Here is a 16847-nt window from a genome sequence, read left to right as displayed (position 1 = left end):
TATGTGAGTCTCATTAGTTAATGTACTGCTAATATAAAATAGAGTATGCAGAACAACTTACAGGAAACAGCAGAAAGGAGGGAGGCTTTGTGGGATTTTCGGAAAATTGAGTAACAGGGTGGAATTTTTTTCCCCCAGTGATTTTTAATTTTTCATGAAATTCCAACTGACTTGAAATATTTCAAAAAGAATGTGGTATTTATCTTCTTTGTTATCAGAGCATATATGTCAGTAGCAGGTATTGGTGAATACCCAGTTCAGCTAGCAAGTGCATCTGTTGCTGCAGGAACCAAGCACCAAAGGGTAACCAGGCCTACAGCTTGTACTGCTGCTCATACTGCTGTCTGCTCCAGATGCTTGAGCATAACAGCAGCAGCAGAACGTTTTGCTTCAGGAATCTGCCAGCAGTACTAACTCCCAGAACACTGGATCCAAACGCAGGAGAATGATGCCACATGACAATTTGCTGAGGTACGCAGCTGAACTTGTTTTTTTCCCCTGCCGCAAAACCACATAGCAACAATGCTCCCATTCTATTTACTGAATGTGGCCCCAAGCCTGCTGGAATTCAGTAAGTATTTAGACAACGCTCTCAGACACAAGGTTTGAATGTTGGGTGGTCCTGTGTGGAGCCAGGGGTTGGACTCGGTGATCCCTGTTAGCCCCTTCCTAGTCAGGACATTCTGCGATTCTACCCCAGGAGCACAGTCTGAGGGCACATGCTGGGACAGGCACAATTTCTTCATGTCACAAGATGGGAACAGCGTGCTGTGCAATGAGTGAGGCCCCATTTCCTACTGCTTTGTGCTTGAAGGATAGATTGTTTGGTGCCTTGTCAGTCAGCAATTCTAAAACCATTTTGTGGTTAGAACAATCATGGTTTTGCTATTAATTTCTGATATCTTAAGACAGCGCTGCTGCCTTCATTTAACAGTAGCATTAAGTTGAGGATGTCATTTTTACCCAGCTATTGCTCCTACACTCTTGGGGGAAATCGATCATTTCCAGGACTTCTGGAGACACACATACCTACTGCCAGATCAAATGTAACTCAAGTATTACAATAATTACTGGAGGGAACAGCTGTACAAGTAGCACCATTGTACTGCTTTTCTTTCCTGCAGTAATAAAACGTCCTCAATTTTTCATCATCTCTTCTTCACTTTCCTCCTACTTGCTCATCCTCCACTGCACTGAAGACATCTGTTTCTAATTTACAGCCTCAGCCATGACACTCTGTAAAGACCTGGGCAGACCAGCACAACACACTGCACAACCACCCTGCAGCAGCAAGGGGGAAGCCATTAGGATGCTGCCACCATGAGCCCACAGTCCCTTGTGGTTACCAAAGCCTGCCTGCTCTAAAATGAGTGAAAACAGATCGTCTTCCACACTGACTGATGCAAGGTTTTAATATGGTCCTGATATGCAGCAGCAAGGGGAAACCGGTACAAGAGTCAGGTCTTGCACAGTGCTACACATTCAGCATTTTCTGGGAAGTAACTATAGCGGCCACTAGATGCTGCTGTAAGGCAAGCAACGGACCTCGTGGGCAGGGAAGGGAGGCGAGCTTTAAAGCAAGGAGTACTCCTCACAGAGTTTCAGGTTTTCTGCAAATAAAACAGCTGCAATAAAGTAACAGGATGAGGCTTTCTCTCCAGTAATGAGAGTAATACGAACAAGCCTGTTAAGCATTTTTATTCCCGTGTTAAGCAAAATGTGCTTGTATATGCATCACAGTTTTGCTTAACTGGTAAAAGGACTCAAATGCCAGGCAAAAATTGCTTGTGCCCATCTTGTATTTGCTGTTGCTAAGGTTTTTAACTTCCCTCACCTACCATTTAATAATAGCTCTAAGCCTCTGTTTGGAAATCCACCATATGATAATGAATTCTCTTATTAGATGAAAAATCTTCTTGTCTATTGAAAAAAAAAGATGGATATAGAAACATAGCCAGCATGTAAAGATGATAACTAAATCATCAAAGCACTTCTGTAAGCATCACTATTGTGCCTCTTTCACTTTGTTTTGCTTGTGTATGCTCACTTTGTTACCTGGTATCTGGAGAACTGACAACTCCAACTTTAAACAACTGATTTGAAAAACCCCTTTACATCCATTTAACACACGCTTCAGAAAAAATATATACATATATCAGTGGGTGTTAAATCAATTTACTTGGAATTAGAAGAGCTATTAGCTAAGTATTCTTCTCCTAATCTTTTCTGAAGTCCTGAACAAACTGTGTGACAGTGCTCCTCTCCTTTATATCAACAACTTTTAAGATGTTAACAGTATCTTAAAACATATGGTTACAAGGCCACCCAAAGCCTGCATTATAATACATACACTGACAGTTAAACTAAATAATCTCCATTATGGCAATTCCCCAATTGAAGAACCCTATATACACTTTTTTTTTTAATGGACACGCACATTTTAATACAAATGAAGACTACGTGATTTCATTTAGAATGTTCTTTTAAAAAAATGATACTTTTTTTTTTTTCTTTTTCAATGCCAGTGTCAGAGTTTTAGATCCTGCATACGCTTATTGTCTTATATGAAAACAGTACCTATATTTTCCACAGATAAGCAACAGCTGAACCTTTTTACTGGGGGATACTTCAACAGTTACCTCAGGACAAAGAATTCTCTCTCTCTCACGTTGATAAAATCCAGCTGAAGTCTCCCCATTTAAGAGGGAAGAATCTTACCATTTCTACAATGAATTGATGAGCTTTTCTTTTTAGCTAGTCATGCCATCTCCCAGCTTATTCTGCCAACCTCCCAACACTGTTTAAGTGTGAAACTATTCAAGCGTAAACATGGAAATACAGCTGTAGGGTGTCAAGGTGTGCAGACGTGAACATCTCATGAATCCTCTTTCGTCTGTCCCACAGATGACAAGCCAGAAGTGCCATTCAGTTAACCAAGCCTAAGCAGTTTTGGGGAATTTTACTGTATTTGGGGTAACACAAGCCTAAAAAGTAATTGCTCTGTATCTAACCATCACAGACAGACTGAATCAAAAGGTAATAAGTGAAAATGACTACCTATTTTACACAATATATCAGGTACTTTATGAACAGTTTTCAAAACCGTCCCATAAAGAAGGTCATGAATAACAATCAGTCTAAAGAAAGACCAAAGCTCTCTGCCTTCCTGGAGATATGCAGGAAACTCTTATTTACTGCAGTCTTCTATAAAAATGAAATGTTTGCAACAGCAAATAAACTGCTAACTTCCCTTTAGACACAAAGAGTCAATAGGAATAGACTGCAATACTTTGATTATTTGTTAGCACTTGCATGGTTTCAGAATGCATAAATAATGACTATATGGAAATTATTAAATATTTATTCTGCTATTTGTGCCAAGCTGTGTTCTTGTACTACGCAAGAACATAAGCACATGAGTTCCTTGACCAAAAGAGCTTGCAAATCACTTGTTTGTTTACAGTTGCTATATCTCATCTTTTCCATCTGTGATAATATCCTCTCATGGGGCAGACTTGCCTGGTTGGATCATGTATTCATCAACCCATGGAGTGAGTACCAAACTGGTATCAAACCCTGGACTGGTTGGAGAACAAGACCCACATCACTGGACTCACATTTCAGTTCCACCTGAGGTTACCCATGAAGTATGTTAAGTTCTGCCACCCATCTGACAATTACTTCCCTTCAGAGCTCTTTTTAAACTGAAAACTTCTGGTAATGTAAAAAAGAGAGATCCTTACCTCTTGTGCAGTCAGGGCATGTTCCCCAGCTAAAAGCAGCATACTCAGGCCTCCCATTTGTGTAGGATCTGTTAAAGAATAAAACCAAGTCTTACACGTTTATTCATTTGCTTGTTTAAAGAACCATTTGCCGCGCTAAACCCCCAGAAGACTACTTGTCACAGACACTCTAAGCAAGCTGCCATAAAAGGCGGTTCAAGAGAATCACAAATAACCATTTCTGTACCCTCTGGGAAAGGCTTTCAAAGCTGTTTGAAGGATTTAATTGGATTTGTGTGCTTAACACCCCATTGCGTGGATTTACAAATTTTACCGCCAAAGGTTTTATGCTCTACAGAGATGAATATCTTTAAAACAGCAAGTGTAATGATCTCATACACAAGCATACACAAAGAAACTCTAATATCGCACTTGCTCATAACTCAATGGATGCTCCTCCCAAGGGAGTGGATCCCTACCTTAGATAATGAACAAGTAAAGGGATGGAACAGAATGACACGATAAAGCTCTGAAACAAAATTCCAATTTTCTTTTTTACTTTAATTTAGAACTGCATTTAGTGGTGAAAAGTGTCAGCCTGACAACTCTGAAGCATGAAGCGCTCTCAATCCTCTGTGCCAGTACAGCACAAGCACTGGCCAGGCAGGCTGCCTGCTTACTTGTTGCCCAACCAATACAACATTTAACTGAGGAAAACAGAATGAAGATAAATGTTATTTCTCCAAGTATTTGGTTCTGACAGTTCCTAGCCTCCAGCCTTCCTGCACCTCACAAGTTCTGAAAAAAACAGGAACAAAAAGTGAAAACTATCAACACTGGTGCTAGCTCATGAAGTAGCTTTTCCACTCCAAATAGTGTTTGCTCTTCATCATTATGAAGACTAATTGTCTGATCTTGGGTGAGTGCCTTGGAAGCAATACAGGGTCACAATTTAACAAAGAGCCGTACAGAAGGAAGGACAAAGTCCATGGTCCAAATGGCTCGTACAGCAGCTACAGTGTGAGAGAAGGAAAAATCATTATACTAGCTGTATTTCTGGAAACATCAGTACCAAATGACACTCAGGTCTCCCTGAAGCATGTAATCTCGTCTTCCAATTTCCTTTAACTAGCCTATACAAAAGCCTCACTCTACAACAATAAATTGCATATGCCCAGGACTATTCTCTGGAACGAGGGCCAACTGGCACAACTCCCCTCTTCTGTGTGTTTGAAAACTGTTAGCCTCTAACAGAATGGTTGCATCCAAAACACCCGTGGGGAAGACGATTCCTGTGGCCCATTCCAACTTGTTAACCATGCCTATGTGCTTTTTTGGAGAGTCAACTGACATGGGCCAGAACCGTGTCACAAACCTCCTACTGGTTTATCACTGCAGATGATCAAGTTCCAGTTCAGAAGTACACTTGCTGGTACTGTTAATTCAATATTGTGGGCATTGCCAAAGCTTTTCCCTAAGACAGCATCTCACATTGACAATCACAGAATAAGATTTGTTAATAATGCTCTCTTAAAACAGCAGTAAACCAAAAATACAGAGAAAAGCCACATGAATAAACCAAGTTCAACTACTATATCAACAATAAAAGAGTGGTCATTATCTTAAGAATACAGTCTAGATAGTATCTAGCTTTAACAACTGGAAATAATTTTTTCTTTTTCTGTAATGAACAAGTAGAAGTAACATGTGTTTGTCTTTTAGCATTTTACTTTACAATGAATTTTAAAAAGCAAAATGATATTAAGACTCTGCAAAGAGATAAGGCAGTATAAGGATAGAACTAGTAATAAGTAGCTGAATAAACGGAGGCAAAAAATAGGAAGCGTTGGCAAATACTTAACCACAATTGATCCCTCAATATAGAACCATTTACCATGAATTTACTTGATCAAGTAAAGTTCTGTGCTTCAAACAACAGGGAATCAGAACAATTCAGAACTGAACACACATCTTGAAAGACAATGACTCAGCAGACAGGTAGTTTGGAAAGAAAGCCTGGAAGATCTCCAGATCTCCACGCGATCTTACTGAACTCCATATTTCACAGTTATGGGCTGGCTAGTTGCTTTCTACTTTGTTTATTCCCACTGAAAAGACAACGTAGAAGCCAAATCTTAAGCATTTAGCGCTATCTTCCAGTTTTCAGCTTTCAGAGTAAAGCAAAGGTACACTTCTTTTTTTCTGTTGCTCACACCTTCAAGCTGAGATCAGTTTTCTTTAAATGGTGTTTTCCCCTGTTGTATTTACAGCAGTGGCCCCTGTCCATCCTCTACTAGCTTTACTAGCCTAAAGAAACCAAGATCTTCTGATGTCATCAAATGTTCATCTTCCACAGTCCTTGTGATTCCTGCTGTTCTCCCCTTCAGTTACTCCAGGTAGAGTCAGACCTTCTTGCACACGTATGATCAGCAGGGCAACCATGTCAGATGAGCTCTCACCTGTGGTCTGTTCAACAGCATTAGTTTTCCCTCTACTGTTCCTGAAAATGCTTTGCCTGACATACTGCAGTACAGCACTGCCTTATGCCCACATCACACTGATCATCCATAGCTGCTCTCTTGAGTTTCACCCTAGTTGCCTTAGGTCTTCCTCCTCAGTTTCAGCCAACTGAAGAACTAGTGTACAGCTCTAAAATTCTTCCCCTACTTCTTAAATATCTTCTTTGCTGAGTATGTGGTCTCAGATTTCTGCTAATCAAATAAGTAGTCTAACACAAGGACAAGGATAGATCTATTTTTTAGATCTATTTTTCCCCACTTCCTTCAAGTAAGCAAATACTTGAAGTGTTCATTTAAAACTAAAAATCATGAGGAGAAAAAAAAATGACAGCTTAGTGTAAAGTGAACATTTAATTTTGTGCTCAAGCAAATTGAATATTTATGCTGCAGCTGGAGCAAAGGGCTAGCATTTAATTGATCTTTCACTTAGGTTTGAAATTACAAAATAACTTCACATAATGGAAGACAAAAAGGTATACACACAAACAGTGCCATGTGCTTATAGAGCTTTCTCAGCACAATGTTTCTCTTATAGCACTAAGAACTTACTAGCATGAAAGAGGAAGAATTCTAAGTGCTACTTTAAAGTACTTTATAGTTAAATCAACAGTTACGAGAAAATAGCATACACATCTGACTTGCAGAATAGGAAGTGATTTGTGGCTTCCTCAACAGCTTTCAGCAGTGATTAAGCTTACACCATCTCACTGTATGGAAATTATATGTTTTCTTTGTATTAGTCTGGTTAGAAACTTAGAAGGCTAGCTTATTCAACATCACCATTTTTCAGTCTGAGAAGAAGAAAGAACTGAGAAAGAGCTAAGTGCAAAGAATCATCAAGTAAGAGTTTCAATTAACTTTCACCTGACTTCAGAATTAAGCTTCTTTCTAAAGAATACAACTTGCATCTCTATCACGACATTGGCTATTCTAGGGAGTGTCTTCTTCTGAGACAGAAATGTAAAAGCATTGGAAATCCTCCACTTCTCTCCAGGAAAGATGTTGCCCACTTTAGCTCTGTAGTTGTGACAGAAGATGTTGTAATGGACACCTTCACTTGAGAACAACAGCTGTCTTTGCCTTATGTCCTCAAACAGAACACAAGAGAGCCATGCCATGACAAAAGCACGCTCAAATGCAACTCACAGGATGGACAAGCAAGGACACCACTAATGATGCTGCAGATCAGAAGCCCAGTGATGCTGTTACATAGCAGGTAAGAGGAGAGACGGCCAGCAGGGGGACATATTTCATTTAATTTTGGAAAACATAACAAGCAAAAATAAATCAAAAAAGGATTTACAGTTGCAAACAAGTAAGGCAGGTTTCCTGGAATGACTGTGGATTGTCATATAATCCTTGTCCTAATGAACCGATCTGCCTTGAAGATGCAAAACAGTCAAGCCAGCAGCATTTCAGAGATAAAGGTATTTCTACGGTCATTCAACTGCATTTTAGTTAATCAGCCAGCACACAGCCTGGATTTTAAAAGAGGAAGTCCTAGACTCAGCAGTTCAGATTTGAACTAAACTATCACATGGATCTGAGGAAAGAACACAAAACATGGTTACCATGACACTTATAATCCATTTGGTGTGACAGATCTGTTGTGATTTAGATGCTGCTACATCTCTGACAGAAGCAGTCATTAATTCATGGGCTACTGCTATTCTCATGAAATAGCCAGAATTCATTGGCATGGGGACTGGAGCAAGACCCCCATGAATCACTATACTCGCTTACTCAGTTTGAAGTGAAGGAATTTAAAAAAAAAAAATAAAAAAATCACATCAAAACAAAATAGGGCCTTCTTCAGAACTGAATGTTTCCATAGATTAAATGGGTTACTTTCTAATTAATTCTTAAGTTCTCTGTCAGATGTTGATTAAAGATCTCTCCTATCAAGTGAGGGACAGCAGCTGGGCAGACCAAGAGTTACTGCTTGTTCTTCCAGTTAAGTCAATGAACCTGTAATGAAAATAAATTATGCCTCTCTGCTAGCCAAAGCAGAATGGGATGAGGAGCTTGCAGGTTTCAGAACTGATCTCTCATATGTAACTATGTGCCATGAAAAAGTATTGTGAATTACATTTCACAGTTTCGTTGCGGCCAGGAGGAATTTCATTACAGGAAATTTCATACCACTAAACTGGCAAAAAAAGTATAAAAGTCTTCTTATCCCTTTTTTTCCCTACTCGTTCCACAGAATCATTTTCCCTTCTCTAGCACATGACGTCACTAAGCAGAAAAATCCTGTCACACAATCATCGTAAACTAGGTAGGATACAGAAAAGTCTGTAGTGCATCGACATTTATAAAATGAGAAACTTTAAAGAGGAAAGGTGTGAGGGAATAATTTTTCACTCAGTTCTTAAGCTGCTAGTATTTAAGAACATTAATATATCTATACTTAAAGGTCACGACTGCAACAGTTTCTGCCAGTTGTGGATATCAGCAAGAGATTATCTGCTCTTCACCAACACAAGCTCTCCAACTGTACTGCCTTTCGTTTAAACTTCTTATTTTGTAAGTAAAATGAAATCATACTTTTCTTGCTTTAAATACAGACAACTTAGTTCCTCAGGAGCAGCCATCCACAAGAACTAGAAAATGAACATCTCTAGTTCTAATAGCAGACAATCCTGAGCTAAAGAATTAATCACATCTGGACTCCAAATGACCACACCTTAAAAGATGTCATATATACCTGGACTTGACTCTAAAAAAAAAAAAAAAAAAAAAAGGATAGAAAATGGTACAAAGTTGTTACGCAGAAGTTTAAATACAGTCTTAGCAACCTAATCTGGGGACATCTGAAACATATTTGTGGGTCTCAATGTCAAGTCCTCAAACAAAATAAGGATGTTCACCTATGAGAAACCTCCCAAGACAGAAGTCTCACCTGCCATCCCAAAGTTAAGCTGTGGCATTTCTTCACTTTTTGTCACTTTCCTCGGGCTTGGTATATCTTTCGCAGAGTCTGAAGGGAAGGCCCACAGCTTCTTCCTGCTTGTAACAGTGGATGTCTGGGTTTTCACAGGTTTGTTTGTTGTGGGGCACCACTTGTACCCTGGATTTGCCTTCATAAATGCATCCTTGTACTAGAAAAGTAAAGAAAAGAAAAAATTACTGATCATGACACTAACTACAGGGCAGCAGAGTACACTGCCTGTAAGAGGGTTCAATAAATAATCCTTAAATGCCTTGATTTTTTAACTGTGTGCTTAAAAGTCCAACCACCAACATAGTCTAACAAGAAGATAAGCAAAGTCATATTTTAAAAAAAGTCACTCTTCTCTTTACTTTCCTGAGGGCTTATTATGCACATCAGGCCTAAGTTCTGATCCTGCAAACAGCTCCCTGGGGCTTGTATTCTCACTGTCTGAGAGAGAAAAAGAGAGAGATCTTCTCTGAGAGAGAAGATAGCTTCTGAATTCTTTTTCAGGTACAGTCTGTTTATTTTCTAGTTTGAATGAAATGAAAACATTCACTTGGCAATAAATGCAGTGTAATGTCTCTTCGCACTTGTTCTCTAACAAGTTGATATTTTAAAATATTTGAAGTAAATTCTTTTCCAAGCCCAGCACGTTCATTTGAAAATAAACTGCTACCAGTATTTTCTCTTTTTCAGTAACTCCTGATAAGTCACCCCAGCCTTCTCTCCAAAACAATCCTGTGTGACTGCAATAAAACGAAGTAGGACCATTTAAAATTTCCTTTGGCCTTGACCACGTATCTTAGTTGTTTGCTGTCTTCTTGGTATGAGGCAGCAAAACAACCTTAGCAAGACTACACATGGAGAAGTAAGACTCAGATCCTACAGAGGTTGGCTGGGGGAGGTAATAACGGGGAGGATGGGGATCTATTCTATTTTCAAACACAGAAGTGACATTTTCCAAGTATCTTACTGCCCAGGAAAGAATTTTTTTTTTTTTTTTTTAAATTAAATATTAACAGCAGTAAGATGAGCACACTTCAGTATTTCAAATTTGCTGACCTGCAAGGTAGAAAACAGACGAATCAGAGGAACATGCCAAACATTCCAGCTGCAAATGTTTGCCTAACGAGCGATAGTGACTTGGAGCACTTGCTGCTGTCGGAGGCACGCTGCCAAGCATGAACCAGGGCTCACTGCAGGGAGAAGGGGCTGAATTCCTCCCAAACCATTATTAGGTAAGTCTGGTCTTGACGGCTACAAGCAACGAAGTGAGTTCTTTGGCTATATGCCAGGGCAGCTGCAAAGAGCTGCTGCTGTGATGACACATGCTCCCTCCTACCCAGCTGTCCGCAATCCCAATTCTACCACAGAAAAGCACCTATGTTTCACACACATACATGCACAGGAACTCGCACAGAGGGGAAAAAACTCCCTCTGGTATCAAAACAGAAAGAGCACTCAGAGCCCTGTCCTCTAGTAGAGTCACTGCCATACTTTCCCAGCTCAACACACAGCACCGTGCCTTGTGGCAGCCTCCCTGCCACACGTGCATCTCTCTTACTTTCACTTCCATCTTACACTGTCAGCTGGCACTCTCTACCTCCAGACTGTAGCAAGGATAAAAATGATCCAATTTACAAGCAGCACGGCACTGTGTGAACCTACTGTGTCAAGTCCAGTATTTATAGAAGTGGCTATAAATAATAAAAATCTGCAGGGGCTGCTGACCCACATACACCTTGTATTTTCTGAACAGGGAAGATGTACTAAATCTGCAGATGAAGGCCCGTGGCACCTCTCACCTCACCCCTTTTCCCTACTCCTCAGTTTGGTTTGAGAGTTCATTTCACCAGTGAATGCAGACCACAGAAATAGCCTCACCAGGGAAGGGAAGGGGAGGGGATAAGGAAAGAGGTGGAAAGGAAACGCACAAAGAAAGCTTTTGCCTTCCATTGTTAAAGCTCCAGCCCACTCATGAATCATGTTTCCAGCCTGCTGAGTTAAAAGCACAGAACCTCTAGCGATGAAGTGCGTAAGCTCTTTGTATCAGCATTGCTGCTCTAAATAATTGAATTATTCTACAGATTAATTCGACAGGCTGCCCATCAAATGAGGACCATAATTCACACCATTTGTAAGACGAAGCAGCAATAAGCTTTTAATCAGTTTCCAACAAGGGCAATACAAATGACATAGTGTATTAATGGATTTTTGCCTCTGCAAAGCCAAAAAGTTAATGTTAACAGCACTCTTGAAACCCCATTCAGGAGCCAGGGAGAACAACTTAGTGGCTACTTTCAGAATTTCAACACTTGTGATAAAAGGAAAATAAATAAATGTAAAAGTTAAACAAGAACCAAGAAGCAGTTTTATAAAAGGCTTATGCCTGGTCCAAACCTCTGGCAGACTTTCAGTATTGATTGTCGTGACTATTAGACCAAGTCCTAAGAAGAAGTGATAGATTCTGCTTGGCAGGTCATGAGATAACTTAAATGAGCTACACAAGAACAAGAAACAGCCTAAGGCAATAGGAGAGCTTACTCTTTTCCTCCATTCAACCAACTGTGCAGTAAACCAATTTAACACAGTGGCCTAAGGAAGTCTCTACAGTCACTTTAAAAAAAAAAAAAAAAAAAAAAAAAAAAAAGATAGAAAAAGATAGAAGAAGAAATTTCCTTATTCTGGAAAGTAAAGACATCACATTTGTTCCCAGGCAGAGTGGCATAGGAGTGCCTTCAGGACTGCCCTGTAGAGTCATGTCCTGAAATCTAAGGTAGAGTAATAATAATTCAAAAAAAAAAAGGATACGTTTGTGAGCTTGGTATGATGCATCATTCCTCTCTGTGAAAGCTTGGGGAAGGATGCATTATGTGGTAGGACAGATGCCACTTCAGAGCCAAGGTCAGAAAGGATGTTGCACTTAAATGTAACTTCCCTGAGCTGCTCTCATCACCAAATAAAAAGTTTGCTTCTTCAGAAGCTCACTGAGCAGATTCAAGGTACACCTCTGGGCACCAGTCACCATATTCTAAATGTTGAATATATGTTTAAATACCACCAACTTTCTACGAAAAAATAAATTAGTAAAAATCATACTAGAGATCTACCTAAACAAACAAAGAAATAAAAAAAAATCCCTCAAAATACTACACTGTCCTTAATTCCTGAAGAGTGTTGGGTTACCCAGTGAGCTCATTGGTGAGCTCACAGGCTGCAGCAGGGAAAACCAGGCATTTGTCTTCTCCTGTGCCAAGGCAGCTATACTTTGATTTGCATATTGCTGAGATAGTATCAGTTGCTGGTACTACACGAGTGATGAACAAAGCTGCTTACTAGATGCTAGACCTGATTTAACTGGTTTTATAAACTCTGGCTTCAAGTAATAAAACCATTCTCAAGTTTATAATCCAACAGAAGTTGTAATCATTGCAATTCATATATAGATATACACACACACACATATATGCACATATATAAGCTCACTGAAGTTTAAAGTACAGTGAATGAGCTTACTTTACCTAAATGTGTCTTGTCAGTATATGTACGTCCTTAAATAGAAAATTACAACAGTACTTTGAAGTCATTCCAAAGGCACTCAACTTGTTGACTTTTAAATACACTCTTCTTAGGAAAAAAAATATCAATACATGGCTCTCTCTAGAATTGATATTAGCACCTTTCAAACAGTCTCAACAGTAAACCTAACTATAAGAATGAGCATTAAACAAGTGATCCACACACAGAAGAGGCTTGTTTGCAAAGATAATTTCAGTGCCATATTATAGCTTCTAATTATTGTTGTAAGACAACTATTTAAGGAATAGAAATTATACATTGTTTTTGTTCTACATATTCTTGGAACTAATGGTAGTGATCTGAACTTCTGAAGATTTATTGTTTCTCTTTGATGTTGAACATGCATTTTGGTCTGTGCCAGAAGAAATAAATAAATTACTATAGAAACAATGATTTTTTCAACAGTATGATTAATAGCTTCAAATGTGTCACTTCATACAGACGTTCTGCAATTATTTTTCTTCTTAATGAATGAGTTTCCTTCAGCAAGACAAAAGACTAAATAAACAGTCACATCAGGTTTGTCTCTTCCAAAAAACCCACTTTCTTCGTTTTTATTTTTCCTCTCTCTGTATCTGCACCAAGTCTCCTAATTGCCCTTTTTCCACACATTTCAAGAAGCATCACTAATCTGTAAGTGGGAATGCAGAACACATCAGGAACGGTTGGACAAAGCTGAGACTCAAGTTTTTAAACACCGTGTCATACCCCACCTTATGCTTTAAAAAGGACCCTTTTGCAGAATACTTGGCTGTTCTTGTTGGCCCTTCCACGTTCACACAAACTACTCAATGTCCGGATCTTACATACACGTGTTAATAACAGTAGTCAAGTTCAGGTGACATGGAAGACACACAGGCTATGTTTCCCCAACTGTTTCACAGCTATCTGTACTTCTTGAAGTATCCTAACAATACTCAGCAAATGAGAGAAGTTCTTCCTACTCCCTGTCCCTCTGTTGTTTTTTTTAAGATTGAATTCAATGGTTACACAAAATCTGCATCACACATATCAATCACTACTGCAGTCTCTTTCAGAGCAATATTATTAGCCAAAGTAACTTGCACACTCTATTACCAATATAAAGGGAGAGTACTTAACCTAGGAAGTACTTAGTAGTTAGACTAATTTTAAAAGTAAAAAAGGACTGAATTTGTTCACTATACTTTTGGTTTGGTCGAGCTATATTATTGATAGCAAATGCGCAGCATGATGTAAGTACCATTACAGTCAATTGACAAGAACTGTATAATTTAGTGTTTTCAAAAGCCACAATCTATCATATAAGTGTTTGCACTGCTGGGATTATCAGTTTTTATCTACCACAAAAGGCACGTGCTTTGCTCAAATGATCACGAGAGCCATACAAGTATGCACACACAGACTTCTTTACTTCCTTTCTGGTCTGCAAGACCAAGAGAATCAAAGCGAGAACAACTTGGTTCTGGGTACCATAATCTCATTAGGTAAGCTAAGGAGTTCAGAGAAGAGAAAGACCCCACCAAAAGTTTTTAATACACTAAGAAATGTAAGACAGATAACCATGTATAAGCTCCCTTTGCGTCATCCATTCACGTAGAACCTACCTCCTTGGCCATGTCAGTGTATTTCTGCTTCTCTTTTGGATCTAGAACAGCCCACCAATCTGCCAAGATTTTGGTTGCGCCACGGTTATCGAGGCGAGGATGTTCTTTCCGCACCAGAGAGCGATGGCGTTTGCAGAACAAGAGAAATGCATTCATTGGTCGGCGAGCTCGTTGCTCTGAGGACTCGTCGTCTTCGGTTTCATCAGCATCCTGCTCTAAACCATCAGCGCCAAGGAGTGGCACCTAATAGAACCAAAGGAAAGGGATGTAGACATGGTTATTCATGCTTCTCAGAGACTGAGTTTATGCTCTGTCTGAACGAGGAAGACACATATAGACTTGTACGCATGTCTCTAAAGGCCATCCATTCCACCTAGAAGATCAGGAATTCCATATCAGACTTTGCCCAAAGGCCCGAGGTTCATTCAAGACTTAAGCGCTGATTTGCAAATGGAGCAGATTTCTACGGTGAGGACTATTCTCTAACAACCACTCTAAAGGGGATAAAAGGAGGATAATCCTCCCTACACCTGTTTCCTGCATACTAGATATCATCTTTGTCTTTTCTCACTAAGTGAGCTGAGTTGCCTTGTACTTCAGTGACATGTGTTCACAATGACAAAGTCCACAGGAACAAGAGCACACAGGTACCAGTTGCTTCCGCAGCTCCTGATGTTCATTTCCCAGCTTGTGGGCTGTACTGCACTACAACCACTGCATTGCACCCCAGTCACTGCCAGAGGGCAATTCTCAACAGAATCCATTACCAAAATGTACTCACTCAGCTCAGAGACCAACATACTATTCACACAACAGCCACACCACATAAAGCTAGGTATAACTTAACTAAGTTATTACTGGACAGAAAGCCACAACCTACCTAACCACAACATTGCTATTTTATACTACATAGTGGAAGGCAACCCATGAGGTCAATAGACAGCACAGCCCCCTTCTAGTTGCTCCTTATACTCATCAAGAACCACTCGTCCTTTCCAGTATGCCTTCTCAGCACTGATCTCTCAATCTTGTCTTAGCAGGGCATCAAGGAGATGCCAATACGAACATTATCCACACGATGGAAATATCGTGTCTTCAAAACCAACACCACTTCTCCCACACCCACTTCTCATTACAGAGGTTGACTCTAAGTGTACATCTGTGAGATGACACAGAGGGGTGGGTCTTTATGAAAGAAGGTTGCATCTAATATCATTAAACAACATCAAAGTATCAAGTGTCAGAACAGGGAGATTATTCCACTTGTGCTCACAATATTCCAGAAGAGACGTTGAACTTCTTACACAAAGATAGCATAAATTTCTGTCAGCCTTTCCTTCTTTTTCCTTTCCAATCTTTCAGATTTTAGGAATAATAAGAGTATTATTGCTTGGTATGTCCTCAAAGTCACAGGAGACAGATATTTGGCACCAGCTAACACTATGTCTATAAACAATTAAAAATACATCATAAGAACAACCTTAAGCAATCAAGACCAAGATGTGCAATATGCTATTAAAGTAACGATTAAAACTACTAAACTAACTCTACAAAACAGGGGTTTGTCAAAAATTTTCAAATAATGACTGACAATCCACATTTTCTTGTTATTTGCTACTTCTCATTACAGCATTATGTGCATGCTATCACCTTATTTATCTTTTTAATTGACTGGGTTAGCTTGGAAAGAGAACAGCAAGAAATAAAATAAAAACACTGCTGAGGTGAGTCTGACCCATCATTCACCTTCTACAGTCCAAGTATCCAATGAAGTCTACCTTATCAATATCTTCCTCCTCCTCTTCTTCCTCCTCCTCTTCAGAAAAGTCAAGGAGTTTCTTGGCAAGCAGGGGATGCCACTGAAGACACTTTCTTTTTGGTCGTTTCCCAGTTCCTTCTCCTTCTGTCGAATGATCCTTATTCCTACTACTGCCTTTCATTACTGTGACCTGCCATGCAAAAACAGTCATATGTTCACAACAAACCCTTAAGCACAAATGACCATCATACTTATAGAAACCAAAAATGCCAGAGGCACCAATGCAAGACTCTGAGCAGATTCTGGCAGGGCAGTAGGTAGAGGTTTATTTCAACCATCACTACCAACAAGGATGCATCTTTTCTTAACTTTTCCCACCTGATCAACTAGTGACAAACAGTTTAAGAAAATGAAACCAGCACACTAGCTAACTTTGCTCTCAGATATACTCTTCCCTAAATGGTAGCACAGAAGTGCTCACAGTGCTCACACTCCACTGAGTGAAACTCACTACTCTCCTAGTGCTGTTACCTCTATATTTTCTCATATTTTGCTATAGAATAAGTCAGAAAATTCCTCTTTTTAGCCATAAAATGTATAACTACCTACTCATCTGTTAATCACGCACATATATAGCAATATTGATGCAGAACCCCATGACACTATGAGCTAGGATTTCCAGAGTGCTACTAATAAAAAGTATCATAAGGAAATCTGACTCCCTGCCTGACAGAAATGAATTTTCAC

The 16847-nt window shown here is 39.5% G+C and overlaps 1 protein-coding gene across 18 annotated transcripts in view; it reads right to left on the bottom strand.

The window, feature by feature from the left end:
- The window catches only part of BBX (BBX high mobility group box domain containing), a 140626-nt gene that overhangs the window by 51701 nt on the left and 72078 nt on the right, over positions 1-16847 (bottom strand). For 16 of the 18 annotated variants that reach the window (XM_052666424.1, XM_052666457.1, XM_052666476.1 and 13 more), the window contains 4 exons: positions 16120-16290; positions 14342-14584; positions 9144-9342; positions 3744-3811 (listed from right to left, as the gene is read on the bottom strand). In XM_052666424.1, the coding sequence (XP_052522384.1) occupies positions 3744-3811; positions 9144-9342; positions 14342-14584; positions 16120-16290 (681 nt within the window). The remainder of the gene's footprint in view (positions 1-3743; positions 3812-9143; positions 9343-14341; positions 14585-16119; positions 16291-16847) is intronic. The other 2 variants (XM_052666510.1, XM_052666520.1) reach the window with 1 other exon arrangement.

This window comes from Tympanuchus pallidicinctus, unplaced genomic scaffold (genome assembly GCF_026119805.1).
Source record: "Tympanuchus pallidicinctus isolate F22 unplaced genomic scaffold, pur_lepc_1.0 scaffold10, whole genome shotgun sequence".
NCBI classification, from domain to species: Eukaryota; Metazoa; Chordata; class Aves; order Galliformes; family Phasianidae; genus Tympanuchus; species Tympanuchus pallidicinctus.
This window is presented reverse-complemented; position numbering and strand designations above follow the sequence as displayed.